This window comes from Perca flavescens, chromosome 6 (genome assembly GCF_004354835.1).
Source record: "Perca flavescens isolate YP-PL-M2 chromosome 6, PFLA_1.0, whole genome shotgun sequence".
NCBI classification, from domain to species: Eukaryota; Metazoa; Chordata; class Actinopteri; order Perciformes; family Percidae; genus Perca; species Perca flavescens.
The window spans coordinates 23,848,456-23,875,584 of record NC_041336.1 but is presented as its reverse complement, the minus strand read 5'-3'; the positions used below and the strand labels follow the sequence as shown (position 1 = coordinate 23,875,584).

The following is a 27,129-nucleotide window of genomic DNA, read 5'->3' as shown; positions in this document are numbered from 1 at the left end:
AGACAACACTGTACGCAATTTAAACACTTGCTGCGTAAGCCCCAGGGTGAATTGTCACTGTAATATTTCCTTTAAACAGGAAGGGTCCAACCTACTCATGAGTCACATAATGTCATACAAATAACCGGGAATGACATTGTGAAATGTTTGATCAAATGTACTGAGAGTTGCACTCACAAGATAAAAAAGAAGAAGCTTACAATTTAAAAGCTTTTTATTTAAATACCAAGAACATTGGGGCACGGTGTCAGTCATCATCAGGTGCCAAGGGGAGAGGGAAAAAACTTCATAAACCTGACATGTTTGATGATTTATGCCAGCCAGTGTGGGGTTACAGTGTGCGATTTATAATTAATGCTAACAGACAAAATCATATCCACAGCTCCCAGATCATTATTCTTCCCAGCATGCAAACCACGCAAAACAGACACACAAGTTGAATTTAACTAATTTGAGATCTTTCTGTATTGTAATGTTGGATAAGACCTTTTGCTCTGCTTTATGTAACAAGGTTGGGACTGCTGTCAAGACAGATAAACAGCATTAGCATTGTATTAAATCTAAGACTTCTGACAACCAGCAGAACTAAAGTGGGTGAAGTGATATATTTAAGAGTTTAGTAAAATTAGAAACATTTTTCGAAGGCAGAATTGAATGAGGTTAGGCACTATTTCTTTTTCATACATTAGTGGTAAGTAGGGGTACAGTCAAAGTAAAGCTTTTCCCAGCTACCAAGACTCAACAATTCATAATTATTCAGACATGAACAGACCTGCAGTTTTTTAGAAGCGATGCTTCAGCTGATGGCAAGATAGACCATAATAACAGGAGTAGTGCTGGTGGTAAATAACAAAACTAGAGTGATTTTTGGATGGCTGCTGTGAAATTACAACTAGCAGAGTACAAACTGAAACTCTACAGTGGAAACAGCTGATGAAGCTTATTTGTACAGATAGATTTTACATGAATTTCCCATTAATTTAAGTAACGTCAGGGTCTCAATAGTCTATATCCTCGACGTTCCACTTCCGGGATTGCTCCGGTGCCACCGGAAATTCCGCCGGATGTCCTTCATTTAGGCCAGATGTCCGTTATCTTGGGCTTTCTTTGTGTTGGCATTCTAAACTCCGGTGGATTTATGAGGACTATGGCTCACGACTAAAACAACTTTTGAACGTACACATGTTCCACCAAAACAAGTTCCTTCCCGAGGCTATTTGGCAAAGGCACCATTGATCCGTACAGTGCTTAGCACCACCCATGACAATTGTGATTGGTTTAAAGAAATGCCAATAAACCAGAGCACGTTTTTCTCCCATCCCGCAATGTTGTGTGGACTAGCCAGACCCTCCTTCGCAGCACTGTGGAGGAAGGTCTGGCAAAGCGGGACTAGGGTCTCAAGGTCCTCAGATGAGACTTGTACACTGCTGAACCTTGGGGTAATACCAGGTTTGCTTGATCTTTTATTTATTAACCCTCATTTTGTCCTTGGGTCAAATTTGACCCGTTTTCAAAGTTTTTATATCATAAATATGGGAAGTCGCAATAAGTGCCAAAAATGTCGAAAAAAGAAAGCAACAAAATGCCGAGAAAAGTAACAACAACAAGGATAAAAACTTTAACAACAGAAGAAAACGTGAAAAAAGTGAAAAGAAACGTCGCAAAAATGGAAAAAAGAACTTTGAAAAAGCAACAAAAACATTGAGAAGGGAAAACATGTTTGACGGGAAGACAACACAAGGGTTAAACCTAACAGTGGTATTCCAGGCTTTCTCATTTTTACACCGAGAGCAGTTTCCCCAAATTAGATTAGATCAGATTCTGCAGATTTAGAGATGTTCCCTCCTTTATTATTATTTACTTCTGTATGTCATCTACACGTAAGAAGTTTAAATATAATTTTGAGCTACAAAATGTGCAATGTTTGTATACACCTTTTTTTTTTTTTTGTATAAACTAATATCAGTCATTTAGTCTGGACAATACTACATGTGAGTGCAGTTACCTCAAAAGATTACTTACAGGATATCATGAAGAGTTGAAATGAGAGAATATTTCTACAGGTATGTTTCATACATCTTTTCTTTTCATTCAAAACTGAATTCACTTGGAGAAAACTAGATACAATGTACGTCATTTGTGTTCGTATTGTTAATGTTGAGGCTTGAAACGTTTTCTACTCATATACACAAGTAGAGCAACACAAGGTATAGCAGCACAGCAAGATGCCATTGTTTCCTTCAACATGCACATTCTCTCTCTGTCTTGTTCTCTTTCTCTCTCACATACACAGAAACGTGAATATTTAACTCCTGTGGTTTTATGAGTTTGCTTAAAACCAGCATGACTCGCACCTTAAATTCCGCCGTGATTACACTGCCAATGTTCTCAATGTCAGCTCTGCGCTTTTCCACAAATTCTACTCCTCTTACACTCTCTTTCCCTCCTTTCCAAACTCTGCTTTTTGTCCTCCTTAAAAAAAAAAAAAAAAAACTTTCCTCCTGACCTCTTTCACCTTTTCATTGTGTCCTCATAATCTCGCTTTCTTATTTTGGCTCCAAGCGAGTACTAGCCCCCACATCGTGGAGATCCGCTCATTAGCCTGACACATGTACAATATGTTTGTGGTTGTATGTTTTAATGGGCTGAAAATCCAGTGTGGAAAAGTACATGTGAACTGCATTTGAGTGCAAAATCTGACAAATTTAAAAACATTTATTTTAATTGACTGTGATATGTTGGCATGAAGAAATAGTGAGGAACCCTCAATTTGCCTCATCCAGTGTCTTGGAAACCAAGTCAATATTGACCACATTAACTGTGGTCACTGGCTATTAATAGGGGAAAGGCATGCCATATAAGGTTATACAATTTGGTTTACTTTCGGTCTGGCCAGCTTTTATATCACAATATCAATTATAGGTCTCTCCTGCCAAATATGCAGCTCTCAGCTACTACTTTTTGTGTGTGTGTGTGTGTGTGTGTGTGTGTGTGTGTGTGTGTGTGTACACAGTGGGCAGCTGCCAGGAGTTACAGCTTTCCAAAGAACCGAGAGAAGAAAAAAAATAGACAGAGAGAATGAAAGAAGGAAGGAAAAAGGCAAGCAAAACTACTGCAGTACTGTACTCTCATGGTGAAAGCTAGTGGATCAAGGCTCCTAATTCTCAGATCATATTATCCTGATAGTGAAGTCTGTGTGTGGGGAAGGACTGTAGCCTGTTAGTCTAGGGACGTTTCTTCCGCTACAACAGGGCATATTTGAGTCATCCTGCCAAGAGTAGTAGGTTTTATCCTTTGAGCGTTACTGGGATCCTTTGCAGTTATTCATGTTGACCTTCAGTAGCATATCAGTGCTGAGAGACACTGGCTTATTATCATTTTAGTGGTTAGTTTATTCTCCTAAAAGGGCTTGACTGGATATACTCTGGTGCTATTGGATTGGCCTGTTCTTAAGGTAAAGTATTATCTTGTCTACGTGCCTTTCTGTCCCATCAGGCTTTCTAAATGTAGTGTCAGCCTATAATAGAATGAATAGTTTATTTTCCAAAAGTGTGCTGCATTCAGTGGATGCTACTGTACTGATGGGTTCAATCCAGAGCTGTTTTGGAGCAGTGATTTTAATATGCCTCTTACACATAGACACTAGTCTGTTGTTTGACTGTCCTCCACTGATCCTCTGGAAGATCAGTTAAAACTTAAAACATAGGTTCACTTTTTTATGAAGTCTTAAAACTAAATTAATGTACGCGTATGTACATTGAAACAGTTATTGGACGCTATAATTGTTCGTCCTGTCCTGCAGAGAGCTACTGGTAGCTGCGCTCAGGTGAGAAGTACGTGAGAGTAAATCAAGGCGGTGCTGAAAGCCCAAGACTGCAGTCAGCCCAGCAAGCTGAGTAAATAATGTAAACAGGCCTTGTTATTCCAGGTGGCAGTGTGGTGTAGGTGGGGGAGGAGACAGTCAGCATTTATGTTGGCAGGTGCTGATGTTATCATCGTCACACATATTCATGCATGATGTCATTTACTGTTAAACTGTGAGGCAAGGTTGGCAGATGTAGTCATAACTGGTTTTCTAATGACTTTGCTTGTTAAATAGACCTTCAATTAAAAAAAAAAAGAAAAAAGAAAAAGTTACAATGCTGTTACTGTGAAAATGAAAAATTATAAAGCTAAACTAAAAGAAAAGGAATAAATTAAGTTTTAGAACTGAGATTCATGTCAATATAACCTTTATGACCTTTTATTATCACTGTCGGGCTGAGTAAAGTAAAGAATACAAGATTAGATCTACTATTAGTGCACAGTGTTCATCCAGATAATTTATATTCATATGAACCAAAAACACATAATGCTAATAATACCTGCCAATGACTTGACTTGAAGATGCAACCAAATAATTAACTGTGATTTAAAAATTACAAAAACTAAAGTAAAACCAACAAATATTTCAAAATCTAAAAGTCAAATGGAAAATAATGTAAATCTTAAAGCCAAACAAATGAATTATATACGTCATTTGAATCATTCAATTATATTGAAAGAAGTCAATCTGTAATAAATAAATAAATAAATAAATACATCCAGAAGTGATTACAAATAATATTTTATCTCTCTGCAGTTCGATCTGTTTAACTAAATATTTTTGTGGAAAACTGTTTTTTTTTGTTCAATACTAATATTGTTGTGTTGTGATGGAAAAGAAGACCTGACAGGAGACTGACTTCAACAGGTGCAAGGACACACACACACACACACACACACACACACACATACACACACACACACACTGCAGGGGACAACAGAACAGAGGGTGATGGTGATACTAGAAATAGCTCTTACCCTTGTTGAAGATCGGAGAGTAGAAAGAGTGTGTGTGGAGAGTGTGTGTGCATTGGATTGTTCAACTAGTCAGTTTTCTGTTTTATTGAACAGTCAACTCTTCAGCAGCAGCTCCTTCCTCTGGGAATCTGGGTTTGGTTTAGCAGCAGTTTTCCCAGGGAACAGGTCAGTAGGGATAATTTTAGCGAGTAAATTCAGTGTGGTATCTTTGGCTACATTAGACCTACAAAATGTTGGTTTGGGGCGTGGGATGTTGCTTCATCTCAATATGATTTAAATTTAATCGTAAGCAGTATTACTCATGAATGTACTGCTTTGCTTGCTATAATGGTTTTGCCTGACACAGAAAAGAGATGGTATCAGTAGTGGGAGTGAATATACGGTGACGGGTAAAAGTTGAAACCATTAGCTTAGACCAAATTTAGTCTTTGTTAAGACATAATATTGAAATGAAAGTAGATGTTTCATTATAATGGCTGACAATTCCGCACTATTGCAAGGTAGACCGAGAGATGAATTGTTTTTATTATTGTATTACTGTATTGTCTCACTGCATGTGATGAGTTACTTGAGTATTGTGGGATGAACTGTAATGGTAGTAAGAGACTGAGCAATAAGACATTTTAATAACAAAATGGAATGTGTTTTTCCTGTGACTTTAGTAGTTTGTGTTTTTACTCTCTGTACAAACAGTGTGAGGAATTCTAATGCATGCGTTTTGTGGGTGATACAGCACACAGGAATGAAGCTCTGACATACTCAACGATGTATGTGTGTTAATGGAGTTGTCAGTGAATTTTTCATATTTCTAGATGGCAGAAAACCACAGCTGACGGTTATGTTTTAAAACAACTTTTCTCTTGAAGAAGTGTGTGTGTGTGTGTGTGTGTGTGTGTGTGTGTGTGTGTGTGTGTGTGTGTGTGTGTGTGTGTGTGTGTGTGTGTGTGTGTGTGTGTGTGTGTGTGTGTGTGTGTGTGTGTGTGTGTGTGTGTGTGTGAAGTTAAAGTACTGTTTTTTTTTCCTCGTTTCAGCACTATATTAGAGGAGGAGAAGCTCCAGCAGAAGGAGAGGAGCAGGATGGAGATGAGGAGACAGGTCACTGTTTCTTGGGACTCTGGAGGGACTGATGAAGCACCACCAAAAGTAAGGCACTACTACACCACATGTGTTTGTGTCTGTTTGTTTAAGTGCAACAGGTGTAGCAATAAAGAGTATCTGCTGTGTTTGTGCTGTTGACCCTGACCATTGCAAGTCCCATGCACTCTTTGGTTAGCCTCTCTGATATGCTTTCATGTGGAGTTAGTGATATATTTTCTGTCGTCTACTTTGCTACATCACACATGATTCTAAGTGGCGACCATTAATATTAAGGCATTGAAATGATTCAACTAGTAACTGATTTGATTTAATATTTCCTCTAAGGTTTGACTCTTTGAATGCACAAGGCATCTGCCCTGTCAAAGTTGAATTATTGCTGAAGTCCGTTGTCAAGTGGGGTTTTCTCACTATGATAATAAAGTTCAAGACCAACAAATGTGTATGGGTTTTGCTCTTGAATCCAGGCTTTTCAAGGAGTGTCTGGTGCATGTAGCTTAGTCCCATATTATAGGAAGAAATGCCCTTATACAAAAATGTGCACATATAGGACCAATGAACATGTGACTTTAACTTTTGCACATGTAATAATTTGATTATATTTATTTTCTGAGGAGCAGCTTTCCTGCAGTGGGCAGGTTAATGTTGATCCTACAGAGCGTCTCACAAAGAGGGTGAATACAGGTGCAGCAGCCATGGGCAGTAGGAGTGTTTTTGTATAGTTCTTTTTTTTTTTTTTTAAACATTAAAGTATGTAAATAGATTAATCCGGAAAATGCTTTTTAATAGTTGCCCTTTAAAGGTCCCATGGCATGTAAATTTCACTTTGAGGTTTTTTTAACATTAATATGAGTTCCCCCAGCCTGCCTATGGTCCCCCAGTGGCTAGAAATGGCGATAGGTGTAAACCGAGCCCTGGGTATCCTGCTCTTTCTTTGAGAAAATGAAAGCTCAGATGGGCCAATCTGGAATATCCTCCTTATGAGGTCATAAGGAGCAAGGTCACCTTCCCTTTCTCTGCTTTGCCCGCCCAGAGAATTTGGCCCACCCATGAGAGACATCATGGCTTTCAAACGAGCAAAGTGGCAGTTGGTCAAGGCCACAACCCCACCCTCCTACTTGCCCCCCCCTCTCTCCTCCTCAATAGCTACAGACACAGAAATGGCACATACTAAGGAAAGCTCTGGCTCTAGTGGCTGTAATTCTGCACCAAGGCTGAATTTTGGGAAATAGACTTCAGATACACTATTAGGGGACCGCTAAGGTCTATATAAAAGCATCCAAAGAGCACCATGTCATGGGACCTTTAAAGTCTAGTAGATTAGAACAAGGGCAACTTACTGGGTTTGTGTAATATGCATATATGCAAGCCCTTGAGCACATTTTATTTATTTATTTTCCATTTTTTTATATAACATAAACTGCTCCCTTCAAATGTGTAAACATGGTGAAAATCATGAATAATTTGTTTTAACAAATATGAAATTACTTTTTAAAATGGTTATTTTTGTAAGTGCGTAACCCCCACCCCCACTCCCACCTCCACTAGTACCATCCCACCTCTCAGCTTGTTGCCCCAGCTGCTGGCTGCTTCACCCTCACTTACAGCCCCCCCATGCCCCTGCTGTTAGCATCTGTTAACTGCTTCTTTTGGTTACAACTAAAGCCATATGTCTTGAACAGTAGTTCATCAGATTTGTTATTTTAAGCCTTTAGTGATGCAGTTGTCCTATGCCTAATCGGAATTTCATTGTAGGTATTAGTGAATGCTGCATTTGTTTCATTCATGTACAACAAAAGGAATTTAAAAGGTCTTCAGTCGCTGTATGGCTTTGGGTACAGTCGTGCATATTTTTGTCTGTGCTTCGGCTCATCCCTGTCTGTCTCACCTGTCTACGACACGTCTCTATCTCCTGTGATACCTTTTTATATTTCCATTTGTCCGTCCTCTACCTTTGTCCTGTCTGCAGCCCAGCCGTCGTCCCTCCCTGCAGCCCACATTCAGTCTGGATTGTCTGTCTGTTCCTTCGCCTTACCACCATTGCCATCAAAACCAGCGTTTTGCCTCACAGCTTTCCCTCTGCCTTGGAAACCCCCATCCTTCGTCTCCTTTCACTTCTTCTCACCTACCCACTCCTCCACTCTACTCATCATCTCTGCAATTTCCCCATCACTTTTCCTCTTCTCTCAATCCTCAGCCTCAATCTCCTCCTCTTCAAAACACCACTTTCTACAGTCGCTCTTTCTCTCAGCACAACACTAAGTTCAATCCTGAATCCAAAGCCAGCTTATCCCTACAGTCTCATGCTAACTTCTACTCTCCACCTTACACCAGGTCAGAGAGCCTGTCCAATGGCAGCTGCCCCCACAAGACAAATCCCCCGACTAATGGCCACCTGCTCTGTTCATCCCACCCAAAGTCAAACAAGTCACACTCCCATCCCGGGCTCTCCCCACTACTTTCCCAGTCTAGTCCTAACCTTAACTCTCTGCCCTGCAGTATGTCAAAAATTTACCCCCACACCCTCCAAAACATCCAGCCCAAGTCAAATTCTAATCTTAAAACCCTTTTGTTGCGCAGCTTTCACCCGGGCTGCCAAACAAATCCCAGTACCTCACTACAACCTGACTCTGACCCCCAGCACCAACACCCTGCTGTGCTGTCATGTGGGAGGCCCCCGCTGGTCTCTCCTGCCCCCCTCACACAGAGACTCCTCCCAGTACCCTCTGCCTGCACTCTGTCCTCCACTCACCACCATCCACCCAGTCGAATGCCAAGCCTTCCTGTAACTACCAATGCACCTTTTCCCATCCCCTGCTCCGAAAGACACATGTCCAGACCATTGAAGGCAGGTGGTGTACTGTTAAACTGCACTAAAGCTGTTGTTTTTTAATTACTAAAACAAACTTCTGTGTTTTTGTCAAATTATAAGTTGCAATGTTTAGGATTGTAGTCCCTTTGATAAATGTCCAGGGGGATTTAAAAGGAAATTTCAGGTTGGAAGATTTGTAATTCCCGATAAGATCACAAATCTTGCACAAAAAAACATTATATTGATTTTTGATCTATTGAGGCTAATGAATACATTGTGATAAGAAAAAATATGCCATTCAATAATTGAATTGCCACATACAATTAGCTCAATAGAAGAAAGTTTTAAGCTGTAAAATATTTTAGATTTTTATCAGCCCATGATAACTTATTATATTTATATATTAAATATTCATGACTAAAAAGGCAAGAATTGAAGTTCAGAATGAAAACATTCCTATGTATTACTTATTGAGAGTAACAGTCATTGGCTTTCCTCACACCCACCATCCCTTTTCTTTCTACATGCCCACCACATGGCAACCAAAGTTAAATAAGCCTAGTGTCGGCGAAAAAATGTTGCAACTTTTTTTGATAAGTGGATTCACAAACTAAATCCAGTCTTTGAATCATTAATAATAACTGAGTGCAGTGATTTTTGATACGATTCTTGTCAACACCAGTGACTGTAAATGAGCATGTTTATGCTCGGCATGCGTTATTTATGTTGGACATGCTGTTGAATGTCCTCTGTCATGATTGAATGTAGTTACAGGTATTTGTGTTTGCCTCAGGTATTGTGTCCTCGGATAATTGCACCCTATTTCTAGCCTCTTCTGGATGCCTGTTATAATCTGAAATATGTTGGCTAACAGTCGGACCCATCTAACACACGTGGCACTTACTGTAGATACATTCTACAGTATATCATGAATTAGCCAGAAAAAGCAAATATATACAGAATTCACAAAAAAAATAATCTGCTTTTAAATTACACTGGAATTCAAATGAGGTGGAATGAGATAAATAGGATGTTAAAAACATTTTTTACACTAGGTCGAACCCAATATCTGGGTCTCAGCCATGTTCAAGAAGAAAGAGCTTCAACTGTAACATACAGTATAATTCAATATAATGCTATGGGTCTGCATCCTGTACTGAATACAGCCACATTTATTCATTCCATGTACTACTAAGCCTTGTAAGAATGTGTGAAGCCTAGGATTGAGACAGCTACTATAAATACATATAGAGCAAGCTAAAAGATCTGTTTCTACTTAAGCCTGTTTACACAGAGCTCGCCCTCTGTCACCTTGACCTAGCTGTTGGGTGCTGGCCAGTAGTTCTACACATGAACTTGTTTTGGTATGGTGAACCTGTGCGTTTAGTCCTACTACCACTGAGCTGTAATATCAGCTTACCTCATACCATACATGGAGGCTTCTGCTAAGAATTCTGACTTTCAATTCTTGGAAAGTGTTTAAAACATGAGTTGTTTGCTTGAAAATGCAGGCTTTCATGTAAAAAAATAAAAATACTGTTAAAATCAGAGATACTTTTGGCACAAGTGAGAAATCTCTGAAGGAAACGGGAGACAGAAACAGCTGTAAAGGACATACTTTCCTTGAGTCAGTGTTCTGTTTGGCTCTTAGCTGGACGACAGGTCACAACAGCCAGAATGAATTCCTGTTTTAAGTCTGTTTTCACTGCAACAGACGGTGATAGATGAGTCTGTGTGGGAGTCAATGAATTGTGCCCCAGAGTGATACATGGAGTAAAAAGAAAAGCTTAATTACACTGTGCCCCTCAACATACCTAAAATTCTTCATGGAGTTATGCCATGGTTACATGTTAGCAACAGAGGTATATGCTCACAACAACAAGTTAATTTTAAAAAAGAATCCCAAATGTGCTGCCCTAAAATTGTTGCATTTTTAAATTGCACAATCTGCTTAAATGCTAAAGAAAATGAAAAAATGAATGTCAAATAGATGATAAATTATTAAAGTTGTATTGAAATTTTGTTTGTAAAGCTCCACTTTTCAAAGTTGTTACAAGTTGAAAACAATACCAGCGTTAAAAGCACAAACGGGTATTAAAGCTGTTTCTGCTCATGGCCTGCAGGTGGCACAAGTGTCAACATTGCATCAGCTTATTTCCTTTGCCAGTAGATGGCGCACATTGACACTTCTGTTGGTGTAAACTGGTGCTGTTATTACTTGTTTTGCCTATAAGTGGCGAGCTTGGACATGAGTCTCCTGGCACTACAGTACTGCAGTTGGACGACATTGACTGGGCCTATTTATTTATTTATTTGCCATTCATTCTTACGTTGAAATATTCATCCAAAAGTCTTCAGATAGTAACCAATGTATGTCTTATCCTGGTGTGACTATCCTGTCCCATTAATCTCACCTCCCATCCTGTCTGTCTGTCTGTCTTTTAGCCTTGTGTTTATCTTTACTTTTTTAAACTTGGTATTCCCCAGGAAACCTCGCTCTACATGGATTGGCTACCATGGGGCTGTGAATCTGTGTGGGGCAGATTTAAACTTCCAAGATATCATTTTATTCTTAAGGAACCCTGTGTCCTTACATGTTTGAGCGTGTTCACAACATGCTGTATGTTTCCCTCTCGGTCTGTCAGTCTCAGAGTTTTTAAAGCTCCTGTTTGTCTTGTCCTCAGTTTCTTTGTCTTGTCTGCTTCTCTTTGTCCTTCCTCCCTCCCTTCCTACTGTTTTTCCTTTTCTCTTTCCTTGTCTCCCTCCTTCCCCGTCTTTTTTTGCTGTCTGTTTCCCTCCCTGTGTGTCTTTGCGTCTGTCTTGCTGTCGGAGGTGTGGTCCAGAGAAAGCTACTATGAGAGACTGTGGAAGGTAGAGGTTACAACATTGTTGTGCTAGAAATGAGCTCTGTGTTAGAGAGGTTTAAATCATAAAGACAAATGTCTCCAGTCATTCTAAGAGGGGAAACTGTTCATCAACTTTCAACAGCTTCATCACAACAAATCACCAGAAACCAAGAGACGAAACAAGGCTGTGGGTTCACCAAGCACTTCTGTTTTTAGCTACTAGTTCCCAGCAAAAGAAACCAAAAAGAATAGAGACGAGTAGCAGACTCACTCTCCTCTACTAAATTCTGTTCCTTTAGGCAGCAGCAGAAGCTCGGATTAAAAAGCCTATAAATATTACACGCTTTCTTTTTTCAACCTTTTCAACAGCAATACATCCTTTCTTTTCCAAATAAGACAAAGCAAATGCTTGAAAGAGAGGTCTTTGGTGAACGTGCAGCCATAACACACTTATGTACACACCTGCATCACATCTAACCAGTGATCAGTAGTCCAGGAATATCACACAGTTTATTCCGGTCGATGTTTTGATTATAGGAACAGTAAGTTTGTGCCACTTCAACTAACAGCTTGCTGGACTTGCAGCCCAGTGGGTGTTCCCTGTTTTGATTGACAGCTAACCCAGCCACACAAACAGCTCTGAGGGGTTTGTGTGTTGATTGTCTGAATGACCCGGTGTCCCGTCTTCTAACGTTTCAGTTTTTTGGAAAAAAAGATGAACAAGCATTGTAACTGTATTTTTATTTTCTGCCCCCTCTGTCTTGCTATTACTCAACCTATGTTCATCTCTTCCTGCTATCTCTTTCTCTCTCTGTCTGTAGCCTAGTAGACCAGGCTATCCCAGTCCTCGCTCGAGTGAAGGCTTTTATCCCAGTCCCCAACATCCTGGACACTACCAGGTACGCAGATTAATTTAGCTGACTGCTCTTTTGCTGATGTTGCAGCAGTTTGGGGTTGCAGTACGACAAGACAGCTGTATTTGTATAGCACATTTCTTAGGATGGAGAGTGTTGACCTAACTGTATTTCACAAAGATAATATAAAGTGCTTTAAATAAAGAATTTGAACAGTAAACGGTAAACAAAGGTTTATAATATGTAAGCACAAATTAAAAGGAAAGAGATAATTTTGAGAGAAATGAAATTGATAAAAAAGGTGAAGATTTAATGAAACGAGAACTCATAACAGACTAACAGCGTGTCTTTTTCTCTGTCCTCCCTCCCTGGATCAGATGGCAGGCTACCCAGGCCCTCACACCCTCCCCTCGGTGCCCAGCGCCCTGTACCCCCCACCGGCTGCAATGCTGGACACACACCACGCGCACACACACCCCCGCCACCACGTCCACACACACTCGCACGCACAGCACCTCCCCCATCCACATGGGCACGACATGGCACTATGGGGCTCTGCGATGGAGGTAGGAGACCAATTTTACACTCGCACATGTGTACACACAGGTGTTTCATGACAGAATGAAAACACACAGACTTACGCAAATTGTTATGCCCGCGTCCATTCACACTCAGTCACAGTCGTTCAAAATAATAATTAAAGCCTTCAAAAATTTGTTTTCAAGAGTTTATAGCACATAACTCAAGGCCCGCGGGCCAAACCTGGCCCCTTGCAGATTTAGATCCGGCCCGTATATCAATTTGGGTTCACAATCAATTTTGGCCCGCATAGTTTTGCGCACAACAATTTTAACTGCAATTACCTGACATTCAAAGCAGAATATGGCAGATTTGCTGACTCTGAGACCCAGAAATTCCCCCAGAAACAGAGAGTTTTCATATTCAGGCTGTGAAACAGGTTGTTGTTCAGAAGAATGTATCATTGTTTTGCTTGATTTGCTAAATTCTGTGATGGCTAAGGAACTCTTTTGATGACTTTTGTAGGACTTCATGTCAACAAAAATGTGACAAAAAGCGTACAAAAATGTCAGAAAAAGCAACAAATTTACAAAAAGGTGACAAATGTCTGAGAAAGCCACAAAAATGAGGAAAAAAGCTACCAAAATGTAAAAAAAATATTGACATGCAGTAACAAAAGCACGTCAATAAACTCTACATGTCTGGCCCATATCTGGTGTAATTCTCTTTTTCCAGTGTGGACCTTAGTGAAAATGAGTTTGACACTCCTGGTTTATAGTGTCAAAATCTTGGATAAGTAAGTCCAACTCTGAGTATATTATAAATATTATTGAGATCCTTTTTACTTTCTGGAAATACATTTTGTTGGTTGGGGCTATTAGACTAAATCTGCCCACCTGCGAGAGTTGTATTTGTCGCCTGGCAACTAACTAATCACCCTGTGAGGAAGTATTGTGAATGAAAGTACCACCTTCATAACCACTTTAGTCCACAAATTTACATTATTATCTAAATAACATTACATGTAGTTAAGTGTCCATCATCAAAGTTCAACCTCTCATCAGTCGTGTGTGTGTGTGTGTGTGTGTGTGTGTGTGTGTGTGTGTGTGTGTGTGTCTCCATCTGTGTGTGTGTGTGTGTGTGTGTGTGTGTGTGTGTGTGTGTGTGGGTGTCTCCATCTGTGAGTGTGTGTGTGTGTCTCCATCTGTGACTGTGTGTGTGTGTGTGTGTGTCCCTGTGTTGGTGTGCATGTCTGCTGCTATGCTCGTCTTTTGTTGCATGCATGTATTTGTGTATGTGTTTGTTTATGTGTGTGTAGGACAGGGCAGTAGACATGCAGCAGTGTGTAGGCCAGCAGTGCCTGTTAATGGAGGAACAGCTGATGATACAACAACAGCAGATGGAGGAGGACCAGAGGTGGCTGGAGCAGGAGGAAAGGCTGCTGGTAACACACACAGCATGCTCATTGGAAATTGCACTCAGACACAGTTAATACACATTTACTAAGGACATAACGGTACATTTAACTGGATATTTATTTGATACACTGCACTCTGTTAGCAACATGATATTGCTACTGTGAAAATATATGCTACAAATCAAATATATTTGTATTTCAGTGGCAAGTAAACAAAGATTTGCTGACTATATTTCTGCAAGTAAAATAATAAGACAATTTTGGATTTTTTACTGCTGCTTCAAATAAAATGTAAGATCAGTTTCATCCTAAACATAATTAAACAAGAGTGTACATACATATGTGCATAACCAGGGACATTTCACTGCAAAAAAAACATAGAATATAGAGAACTAGCTAAATCTTTAAGACCCCTGAGTCCCTTTTTGTGTGATTTTGTTGTGCATGTTATCGTTACCTGCAATGCAATGCTTTTAGTTCCCATCTTTGACTTGTCAGTCGCGTAGAAGTATTTTTATTTTAGTTCCATGATGCATGATTGTTGTGTTTTTGTAAATTTGTTAACAGACTCTCTGAAATACATCCTCCTCAAGGACAAACCCATATAAATACATTATAAATAATAAATGTAAATAAAAGACTCGTGAATTAGATGTGTGAGCTAATTCGATCTTAAATCACTTCCCCAGTCATTATTTGGATCAGACTTACAATTGCCGCAATTCTGATATTCGTCCTCAGCTGCATTATGTTTTAGGAAAACACTTAATATTCTGAACCTGGGTTCAAGCTTGTTGAAGTGTACTATAGCAACATATTGACACCTTACCCCTTTTAAGGGTGACTGTCATGGTGATTCCGCTCTGACCTTCATTGATGGGTGAAACTGAAAGAAAAAAAGACTTTCTGGGATGCGTTAAGAACCATGTTATTTGGAAGTTATTAATATTAGTTATCTCCCTCCTCCTCTCCTCCTTTTTTTTCTTGATTGTTTGGATTTGATTAAATATATCATATGATTGATATAAACAGCACCAAAGTCTTGTGACCTTACACAGTTGCTCTCTGCTTTTATCAGCTTCACATTTCTCTTAAATTGGAGCATTACATTTCTATTGGAGCCATAGCAACTTAAAGCTATAGTGCATAGTTTCCGTCGCCCCCATGAGGAATTCTAAGTAATGAAAACAAAACTGTTGGCGCGTCCACATGATACAAGCCTTACATGATCAGGCTGTCTGGGGTTTTAGCTTAAGAATTTTATTGTGTGCATGCATGTGTGCGTGTGCATGTGCGTGTGTGTGAGAGAGAGAGTTTGTAGGCAGGTGTGGCCTGTGTGAATTCCAGGCTAATGAGAGGCTTAGACAATCTGACAGCCCAGTCAACAGACTGTCTTTGACCCACAACCACTAACTGACAACACACAAGATTACTGAAAAGCTGGGCAGGCGTATATTTGTGTGTGTGAGTGTGCGTGTTGGAGGCTGGCTGGTTTTTATAACCCTGTCACTTTAGGGAGGGGCGAGAGAGAGGGGGGGAGAAAGGCAGGAGAAAACAGAATGGTTTGGGAAAGAAGGGTAGACATGCTCACACACTGACGGCTCGTTGGCAGCATGCTCCATCCCTCCTCCCTTCTCCTCCTCTCCTTCCCTCTCTCCATGCGTCAGAGTCAGATACAGTATAAGTGTGCTGGAGGCAGGAAGTTGAGTCTGAATTCTTGTCTTGATGAAACTGTTGGCACAGAGTAGTAGAAAGACGGGCAGGCAGACAGACAGGAAAACACTCAGTTGTAGGGGCAGATAGACTATAGAGAGAGATACAATAAGATCAGAACCAGATAGCAAAACGGACACAACATCTCAGACAACTCGGGACACAAAAGGTTCATCAGACAACTTTGATGAACTCAGTGGCGATGCTGGTCTTCAAGTCCTGTATTGGAAAACTGGTAGGCATTGATGGGTGTGAGCGTTGTATGTGTAGAGGTGTTTTTTATTTTGCCATTGTTTGTGGATGTTTTTGCAGTGGCAGTGTTATTTGGGGTTTAAATGTCCATCCGAAAAAGTTGTGCTTATATTGGAAAAAAGTTTGTTTGTGTGTAGTAATACAAGTCCTGCGTTTCTGGATCATGCAGCTTTGTACAGTGCGTTCCTGTTTTTATTTGAAGTCTCGTGCAGGGAGACTGTGTTTGGATGCAAGATTATTTGTGTGAGCTTCACTGCTGTGATTCACTCATTCATTTCCTCATTCACATAATCATTGCAAGATTTAAGATTAAACTTAGATTTGGAGAATTGGAGTCACTTTCACCTTGTACGACTCAGATCAGAGTAGAAACTACATGGTGCAGTAAAATGCCTGTAAAAGATGATCATTTAAATCCAAAAATTGTAATCCGTAAATCTACTGGTTTAAGTGACCGAGTTTGCACCAGTCTTACGGCAGCATGAGATGTAGAACTGATGGCATGCCATAAAAGGCAATTTGTCTCAGTGAATATCCCAGTAATCAAAAGCCCAAACAGAAAAGCAATGTAACTTACTGTTCATTGGAAAAACAATTGCAAACATTTTGCATAACTGTGAAGACAGAACTACAAAAGCAAATTTAATTTGTGTGTGTGTGTGTGTGTGTGTGTGTGTGTGTGTGTGTGTGTGTGTGTGTGTGTGTGTGTGTGTGTGTGTGTGTGTGTGTGTGTGTGTGTGTGTGTGTGTGTGTGTGTGTGTGTGTGTGTGTGTGTGTGTGTGTGTGTGTTTAGAAACCAGACTCTAGAAGTTCTAGAGGGAGTCTGGACAGAGAAGACGGTGGACTCCAACCACCGGTGAGTTACGTTCTCCAGATGTTTTCTGCCTTCATCCATCCCACTGTTTGTTGGTGTTATTCATGCGTGCAGCAGGACGATAACAGCGGTTCACAGGCTGCGTAAAGAAATACATTTTGACAAGAAAAAGTTGATGTATTTCTCTTGAATGAACTGTACTTTACATCGCCTCTCATGACCATTTTCCACTCCCACCGCATTAGAAAGGGAAGTTATTTTTCTGGCCTGTTTGTGTTTTTAAGAGAGGAGGATGTCTGATAAAGACGAATGTTGACGGAAGTCCACATTCTGGTTGGACTCACTGCAACTGGCTGCAGCATGTGTTTGTTTTGATTAGTTGCTGAGGGGATTGATCCAGGGACAGGAAGTGACCTGTCAAGGGGGCTCGGAAACAAGGGGTCAATGGATTCCCACAACATCGGCAGTTATTATTAGAGCACTGTTGCAAAAAAGGAAGTTGCCATCTTTATTTATCTGCCTCTCCCCAGTGAATATCTCACATTCAGAGCTGCAACAGTTTGTTGAATAGTTGATTAGTTGATTGAAAGAAGCAACTATTTTTAAATAATAGTTTAAGTCATTTTTCAAGCAATAACGTGTAACTTTCCCAAGTTTCAGCTTTCTCAAATGTGAGGAATAGCTGCTTTCTTTGTCTTGAAGCGTCACCTTTTGGTTTAGAAAAATTGCGACAGGCATTATTCACTATCTTTATCTACTATCTAAATAATGGTTTAATTGAGAACTTAATCGTCAGATTAATCAAAAAAATCATTAGCTACAGCCCTTATACAGTCATATGAATATGTATAAACCAACCATGCTACAATATGAGTGTTTGTGAAAGAAGACCTTTCTTGGCTTAGGAGAGCTCACCACATAATTTTTTTTACTACGTACTGTAATTTTTTTCTCTTAAATCCTTTCTGGGATAAAATTTCTTCTCCTCAAACTAAATTACAGTATGTTGTTGATCAGAGCTTCGGTGTAACTTCATCCCAAAGCTGGAATCTCAAGACCCGAACGCACTCACAGAGGTGTACGTTGATGTCTGTTATGTTCTTGATGCCAGCAGAAGTTGAAGTTGCCATGGGACAGATATTTCTGTCTCTGTAATTCATCTCTCTGCTTGTCCTCCTCCCAATGAATGGCTGTGGTTTGTGGTGGTAAAATCTCCCTTGTGTGTGCGTGCGTGCGTGCGTGTGTGTGTCGTGTGTGCGTGTAGTAGAGTATTTTTGGGTGTTGGTGGTTGTCAGTCCACAACACTCTGATGGCTTTCAAAGCATTATGTACTGTTTTCTCACACAGGAAAAAACAACAAAGATTGAGTAATAATACAACAAAGTAAATATATAACATGTCTGGCACCACTTGAGAGTTTTGTGGCATCATTTTATGATCACAACCATCAAATCATAAAGACATGCTGCAAGGTTTTATCTGGTTTTTGAAAGGGTAGCACTAACAAAGGAAGTGCTTTTTTTTTCTTATCCCTGTGTAGCCAGACAGAATATTTTTGTTAACATTAGTAACACAGTGCTCAACCACACACCGCTGAAAACAGAAACATCTCCTCGACCGGAGGCGGCAGTGAACTCGCTGTGTTTTACAAGTACAAATTAAGAAGGTGTGTCTTGTGACAGGTAAATTAAATTGGATTCCTGACTTTTTTCAGAACCGGCTGGTGATTTTTGCCTGTGAAGTTCTCATTTCCTGTGAAGCTTCTGATCATGTGTGTGTGATTGAGTACTTGCTAACCCAGTGTTTTGTTGTTTGTTTGTTTATGCAGACAGGAAACCAGCACATATACCAGCCCGTTGGCAAGCCAGGTAATAGACATGCCCTGTAACCCTCTGTAATTACACACAACCACAATTGTTTTATTCTCTCTTCTCTTTCTGTGTCTCCAACTCCCAAAGTATGCCATTCCCACATATACCATTACATAGCTGTGTTTAGCTCTAACTAACCCTCTGTATACAGATGCCGTATCTCCCGCTGCCAGCAGATAGTGTCAGTCTATGTGTGTCAGTGTCTGCTTGCAGAGTTTACAGTCTGATGCCACAATATGACACATCTGATTCTGAACTCTGGAGCCTGTTGGCCTGCCAGTGAGAAAACCAACCTCTGTTTATATGGACTCAGACAGCATGTCAAGCTCAATATTGTGTGTGTGTGTGTGTGTGTGTGTGTGTGTGTGTGTGTGTGTGTGTGTGTGTGTGTGTGTGTGTGTGTGTGTGTGTGTGTGTGTGTGTGTGTGTGTGTGTGTGTGTGTGTGTGTGTGTGTGTGTGTGTGTGTGTGTGTGTGTGTGTGTGTGTGTGTGTGTGTGTGTGTTTTCGTGTTCGGAGCGTGAATATGCCCGCCGTGCAAGCAGTCAAATACAGAGAAAATAGAAAAGCATTCATCTTAAAATAGTTTGGGAGATTTTCAAGGACAGGTTTTTTTTTTCCTTGACAAAGTTTTTTTTTTTTTTTTTTTGTCAGTGTACTCACAACCTTTTTTCCCTTCTCTTTTCACTATTGAATTGTTTATTGTCATGTAAAGCTGAAACAATTATCTGATTAGTCAAGCTAGAGAGAAGTAATTGGCAACAATTTTTTGATAATGGAGTTATTGTTTCAGATGTTTAATCAAGCAAAAATGCCAAACTGTCTCTCAAATGTGAGGATTCACAAAAGGGCTATGTTTTATATCATTTTGGACTGTTGGACAGACATAACCAGACTTTAATGATGTCACTTTCTTATAGACTTAACTATTTATCAATAATGAAAATAATCTTTAATTGGATGTTGATAATGATATACCACATCTACCACATCAATTGCTGCCGGGGTACAGTACGAGTAAGAGCTGTGGAAGAATGTTAAAGTACAATTTTTCCAGAACTTGTATGTATGAGACTGTAAAACTGCGAGGAGAAATAGTTTTCACTTTTATATGTTGTTTACTGCAGAGCATGCAGCTCCCCCAAAGAAACCCCCTCGACCTGGGGCCCAGAGCCAAGTGGGCAGTCTGGCCTGTCTGAACACTGGAGATAGTTACAACGATGGAGTCAAGGTACACAGACACACACTGATACAGTTACACACACACACACACACACACACACAAACAAAAACCCAAATCAAAAATACACAGAAGCAACCAATATCTATAAACACACAGACACAGACAAGGATGCATTGACCAAATACATAGGTTGCATGTTTTAAATGCTTTAATATTTTCCATGTATCTTCTTTTCTTTTGGCTGCTCCCTCTCTCTCCCTCCTCCTCCTCCTCCTCCTCCTCCTGCCTTACTGTGTGACCTGTAGCCCTGGCGGGTAAGCAGCACACTGTCTGTGTGTGTTTAATGTGTGTCTTGTCTGCTAGTTGATCACACCCAGATTGATTTGATTCCTTCGTCCATCAGTTCTTTGATTTCTCTGTCCAACAAATCAAATTCTGCATTGTTTTCACATAAACACATTTATTTCATTTGTTGTAGATACCGGTCAGGTTTCTACGGTCTTTTTACGTCAACACTAACATCCAAATCTACATAGTCATGTATGTTTTGTTATACTAACAGTATTTAACCCTCTGTCATACTGGAAATTATTATACTTTAATCACTAGAAAACAGTTTGAACTAATTATGCACTAATCATGCCGCTTTCTAGGCTAGAGTGAAAAACCTGGTCAGTATAAGCACTAGAATAAGTGCAAAATACATTTGATAAACAGAGGAGGGATTCCTCTTGCTGTTTGGTAGTTTTGCCTCATCTTAATGATAGATGTCATGTTAAGAACTTTGAACCAGATTTATGATTTGTGATTTTTGACAATACAAACTCAATTTAACTTCCTTTTAATGTCAAACACAATCGGTCTTAAAATCGCCACAGTAGAACCAGCTAGTTTTTTTTAAAGTAGCTGACCATAATGTGTACAAGGTTCAGAACTCTAGGGTTTTGACATCAGGGGGTGATTGCAACTTATTTCGCAAACATGATTTCTCACTGGAGGGAGGATTGGGCACAGGGTGATCGAGAGGAGGTACAATTCTTTTTTTCTTTTTTTAAGATTATTTTTGGGCTTCTTCTGCCTTTATTTGATAGGACAGCTAGGTGAGAAAGGGGCGAGAGAGAGGGGGAAGACATGCAGGAAATCGTCACAGTTTGGATTTGAACCCTGGACCTCTGCGTCAAGAAATAAACCTCTCAGTTTATGTGCGCCTGCTCTACCGACTGAGCCAACCTGGCCACAGAGAGGAGGTACAATTATGTAGAAAAACGTGTTTAGGATTACATTTTGTAGTGCTGAAAAACTAATTTAGTAGCAGAGACTGATTTAAAGAAGCCAAGTGTTAGTCTTTTTAATCACAATTTAAGAATTGAAGTGACATAATTATATCTATTTATACTATTTATACTAGTGTTCTGCTGCCATCTAGTGGCCGGAATAGAGAACTACACATTTTGTGTCATAAAGCTAAATAACCTTTCCACATTCATTAATTCATTCATTCCCTGGCTTAATTATTAAGGTACTAATTTACCTGTATGCCAGTTTGTTCTTTGTAAGGTTACAGCGCTCAGCTTATCTTCTTCATCTCCAACTGTTTATCTACTCAGCTATTTAAAAAAAAAACAGTGTTGTGTGTTTCACTTTCCACCACCAGATGCGCAGATGGTCAGAAGCTCCTTAGTTAGGCAAAGGCATGTTTCATGTACATCTCTATAATCATACATAATTTGTACACAGGCTCATATTTTACGTCAACATTATCCCAACTTGTTTTCAGTCATTGTCGGGGCTCACTGCCCAGCCCCCCCCCCACACACACACACAAACACACACACACACACACACACAGTCGTCTAGGTCTTTGTTCAGTCAGGCAGCCTGTCACTCATTGCTTTCTCTGTGCTCTCATGGTTTAGCTGCAGCCCCAAGAGATAAGCCCGCCCCCCACCGCCAATCTGGATCGCTCCAACGACAAGGTGTACGAGAACGTGACCGGATTGGTCAAAGCTGTGATTGAGATGTCAAGCAAGATTCAGCCAGCTCCTCCAGAGGAATACGTTCCCATGGTCAAGGTAACCGAGCACAGTTCATCTCACTCCTCATCCTTGTTTCTCAGAGGCTCTCTGAGTTTTCAGTTTTCCTCTCTTGAGCTGCAAACTTGACCTCATAACTTGAAAGCATTACACAGATTATTGCTGTTCTGTTTATACAGTTTTATGTGACACCCTGTTTTAAATAAATGACACACAACACAGCTCTTCAGAGGTCTGGATGTTGATACTTCTACTTCCCAATGAATACTTTGGAATACATCTGTTAACAAGACTACAGATCTGACCTTATAACCTCACTAGGTGTTGCTTTTAATTATGGGGATTTAGTAATACCATTTGGCTTTTACTTATGTTTTATACAGTAAACTGTTTTTTTCTTTTTAATCTCTGTTCATAATTTATTTCCTTAACTTTCTTTTTTTTATGTATACTTTTGAACCTCCTCTAAGCAATACTGTGTCTGTGTGTGTGTGTGTGTCTGTCTGTCTGTCTGTGTTTCAGGATGTGGGTCTGGCATTGAGGACATTATTGGCCACAGTGGATGAGACTCTACCACAACTTCCAGCCAGTACACACAGAGAGGTAATAACACTCACATAAGTAGTGTGGAATAAATGTTGCTAATTTTGAATCACACTAGTATCGGTTTGTATTTAACCAGATTGATATTTAATGCTCTGGTTTTCTTCAACAGATCGAGATGGCACAGAAACTTCTGAACTCTGACTTGGCAGAGCTGATTGGGAAGATGAAGTTAGCCCAACAATATGTGATGACCAGGTAGGTGCAAATATTAATATTACAATATATAAATAATAGTTTCAGTGCCTTACATTGGAAGACATCATGACATTTCCATGTGATAGACACCTACCTTACTGTTATTTAATTCAAATTATTGTATTTATCTAGTGGATGCAGTCATTCAAAGAGTACATTATTATTCTATTTCAGGACACTAATACATTCAGTTAAAGTGCTCATATTATGCTTTTTGGCTTTTTCCCTTTCCTTCATTGCGTTATATATCTTTTTTTGTGCATGTTATAGGTTTACAAAGTGAAAAGTCCAAAGTCCATCCCAAAGGCCATACCGTCTCCAACAGAAAACACTGTTCACAAACTGCCCCAAACAGCTCTATTGTAGTCCAGCCTTTACTTCAGAGACAACGTGCGTCACTTTGTAACACACGTTATAATGCTCGCCTAGCTGCTAGCGTGGCACGCCCTCATACTCCATACTTCTTAATGGCTAGTAGTCCTTACCTAGATACTGCACATGTGCGACTCCCAACAAAGATGGAACAGAAGTGAGATGCCTCTGTAGCTAAAACCGAGAGCTCAACACACAGGGTGAAAAGAGGAGCTGCAGCAATGTGCAGTATGACAAAAATATGGTGTTTTTTGAAAATTAAACCATGTAAACCTATTCTGGTACAACCTCTAAATCTAAATAAAATTATGAACCTGAAAATGAGCATAATATGAGCACTTTAAAGAGAAAAATAATATTTAGTCAGGGTTTGGACAGAGACTGAGGAACATTTTTGGTCACAGGGGGCGCCAAAGTCAGAAATTCTAAAAATATATACTATATCGACGACGTTTTATTCACGGGATTGTTCCGGTGCCGCTGGAGGTGCCACCGGAGGTTCCACTGGATGTCCCTAATTTTTGGCCGGATGTCCCTCACTTTCCACTTTCTTTGTGTTGGCATTTTTAATTCGAACTCCGGTTGATTGGGGAGACATCCTCCGAGCTAGAACTGAATCAAATTATATTAATCTTTTTTGAGTAAAATTCTCATCACACACTCGACAGCCATTTTAATTCCAGAGCTCGCCTCTGTACGTGCACATTTTCCACCAAAACAAGTTCCTTCCTCCTAGAGGATTGTGATTGTTTTGAAGAAATGCCAATAAATCAGAGCACGTTTTTCTCCCAACCCCGGAATGTTGTGTGAACTAGCCAGACCTTCCTCCGCAGCGCTGTGGAGAGAGGTCTGGCAATGTGTGAATAAGTAGTGGCTTTATTAATGTTCTACTCATCTCACTCACTCATGTATCCACTAAGTGATGTATGTGTGTATGTTTTGTTGCTCTGTCCCAGTCTCCAGCAGGACTATAAGAAGCAGATGTTGACAGCGGCTCACGCTCTTGCAGTTGATGCCAAGAACCTGTTAGATGTCATCGACCAATCACGGCTCAAGATGATGTCCCAGTCCCGCCCGCACTAGCCCCACGACAGCTGAGCTGACCAACAGGAACTGGTCTGTTATTTGAGAGACAGCATCATTCTGGATACTGTGGATAAAAGTGAATTCATGATATGTGAGAGTTATCGGAGCTGACTGCTTTACATCAAAGGAGCAAACAGCAGCTCTGCTACTTTGACAACAGTCCGTGAAGAATCATTAGATGTTGAATCCTGTGTAAGCTGAGGTCGCCTCTCCACCACTGTGACTTTTCGTAATACAAGAGCAGAGCAAAAACACTTTCTGAATCAGGGACTTGGCAGCTTCACCCTCTTTGGACTGTAATATGATGATGAGAGGAGGAAAAGCGAAGAGGAGGAGTGATGATTTTCAAACTGTGGGTCAGTACCTGAGAGGATCATTGGGTCCTAGACTTAAAAGGTTTAGAAACCTCCAACAGAAACACGATCATGGCAGCAATTGGATCTGGAACTGTTGCCATTGGGTTTATTACTCTTTTTAAGCATAGCCATCAGAACCTGATCATACTGCGTTTGATCTGCAACATACCTGCATGAAACTTCACCGTAGGAATGGACTTAGATGTCAGCCAGCAGCCATGTCACATGTTGATATCGTGTGTTGTGAGCCCCTGGATGTGAACGTTCTCCTCTGCTGAATACCTCCACATCACCATGGATTCTTTTAAATTGGCAGATCAAACCACTTGGTATCCTATTCAGCTCTGGTCAAATGTGGTGCTTCAACAAGGGACGTTCACAGTAAAGACGGTCTTGGTTTGGAGAAGCCGCCTCCCATCCCATCGCTCTTCCCATTTCTCCTTTTCCATCCATTCCCGTCCTCCCTCCCTCTCACCAGGTTTTATTTATAGACTCAGAAATTGCAGAGGAGGAGACGGAGGGAGAGACGGGTATTAAAACTTGAGGACAGTCTAGCACCGGTCTGCTGCCTGAAGAATGAACAAACTTTTCTCGTCTCTTCACTCACTTTCCTTTCCTTTTGTTCTCACTGTTCGTCTCCTTCTTGACGTCTTCCTCAGCTCCTCTCTGAGCCGGTTTTAAAGACTCCAAATGTGAAGAATCCAACTCTGTCTGGGTAAACACCGCAGACAGGAAACTCCCTACTCGCACTCAATTTACTTTTTTTATCGGCTGGCTCCATGTTTTTTGTGTTGTTTCAGCAGTCACAATCTTCTTCCTCTGTACTGAAAACTGTTTGTAACTTGGAATACAAGCAAATATCCAATCCCAGCATTGACAAAAAAAACAAACAGAAGGTGAATTTTGAGAATTCAGTCTGAGTGACTGGACGCTCTTATTTGTCCCAGAGGAAGAGGAGGACATCATGTCTCAGACTGGTCACTGAGCTTGACTGAAGCATTTCTGTGAGGACAGTGTCTCCTCTCTCCCTCGTTTTTTCCTCACCTACAGTCCCAATATCGTGAAGTTGTTCCTAATTACAACACTGGTGCCACACCTTTAACTGTCCCCTCACCCAGCGGTGTCTTAAAGTGAATTTACTGGGGACACAAACAAACCTCACAACTGGAACCTCTGTGCTTTTGAGTCTCAGTTTCTGTCAGGTGTAACTCTTTAAATGTGTCCCTCCTAGCAACAGTCCCCAGGGAAACAAACAAACAAACACACACACATGAAATGTGGAGCCACATGAGTGGAACTTGTCTTGCAGACACAAAACACTGAACTGAAAATACAGCAGATCACACGTGTCTTTGTTAATAGTGACCCCCACATGACATACTGCTATATGAAATATACTGGTGGTTGTTCTAGTATAGCATGATATACTGGTATGGAAAAGAGCATATTTGCACAGCACCAAATTAAAAATCGTAACTTTTTTTTAGCCCTATTTTACCCAGACTTGATTTTCCAGGTTTAGCCAGCAACGAAACTCTCAAATATCTGGGTTTTTTAGGGATAAAAAAAAAAAAGTTGGGAAAAAAAAAACAATCTATTTTATCGTTGCGTAAATCTGCTCATGTTAGTATATTGTAAGTTATACTGGTGTGAATCACTGGTGAATTGTACAGAACTAGTACTAGTAAACACTGGTTTTTATTTTGTCTTCTGGGCTAAATCAGCCATCTTGTCAAATAGGAGGAGAAAAAAAAAGCAATGAAATAAAAATAATGACGAAATGGAAATCAGATTGTCCACATTCTTATCTATGATAGAGATTTATTTGAAAGCATTACATTTCAAGTTTTATATCTCCAGAATCGAGCTACAGAGTTTTTATTTAATGTTAAAGCTGCAGTGGGTAGAAAGCAGAAAAACGCCAGAATTTGAAAGTAGAGTGAGACCTCTTCCTGCAGCCCTCCCTCTCCCCTCTCTGTCGCCTGGGCATATGCATGTGCAGAACAAATAAAAATGACCTGAACAACGGCAAAAATAAATGACCTACCACTGCTTTAATGTTGGCGTGGGGGAGGCTCCCTGCTGTCATACATTTTGTATTTAAATTACAATTTATTTTCAATAAGCACTACATTTAAGTTCTACAGTTACTCTCCTTTCAAGTACTTTCACTTGTCTTCAAACCATCAACTTAAAAGAGACAGATTTGAAGTCTCTAAGACAAAAAATGAGGGTTCAGTGATTTTGGTCGTCCCCTGATTGTGT

General features: G+C 40.2%; 1 protein-coding gene across 2 annotated transcripts in view; it reads left to right on the top strand.

Annotated features, from left to right (window-relative positions):
* The window catches only part of LOC114557222 (focal adhesion kinase 1), a 70,777-nt gene extending 44,126 nt beyond the window's left edge, over positions 1 to 26,651 (top strand). The window contains exons 23-34 of one of the 2 annotated variants that reach the window (XM_028580594.1): positions 5,874 to 5,985; positions 12,417 to 12,494; positions 12,827 to 13,015; positions 14,287 to 14,412; positions 17,144 to 17,206; positions 18,993 to 19,032; positions 20,161 to 20,264; positions 20,522 to 20,530; positions 22,133 to 22,288; positions 22,772 to 22,852; positions 22,965 to 23,050; positions 24,379 to 26,651. In XM_028580594.1, the coding sequence (XP_028436395.1) occupies positions 5,874 to 5,985; positions 12,417 to 12,494; positions 12,827 to 13,015; positions 14,287 to 14,412; positions 17,144 to 17,206; positions 18,993 to 19,032; positions 20,161 to 20,264; positions 20,522 to 20,530; positions 22,133 to 22,288; positions 22,772 to 22,852; positions 22,965 to 23,050; positions 24,379 to 24,505 (1,171 nt within the window). In that variant the 3' untranslated portion in view covers positions 24,506 to 26,651. The remainder of the gene's footprint in view (positions 1 to 5,873; positions 5,986 to 12,416; positions 12,495 to 12,826; positions 13,016 to 14,286; positions 14,413 to 17,143; positions 17,207 to 18,992; positions 19,033 to 20,160; positions 20,265 to 20,521; positions 20,531 to 22,132; positions 22,289 to 22,771; positions 22,853 to 22,964; positions 23,051 to 24,378) is intronic. The other variant, XM_028580596.1, reaches the window with a different exon arrangement.
* The last annotated feature ends 478 nt before the right edge of the window (positions 26,652 to 27,129 follow it).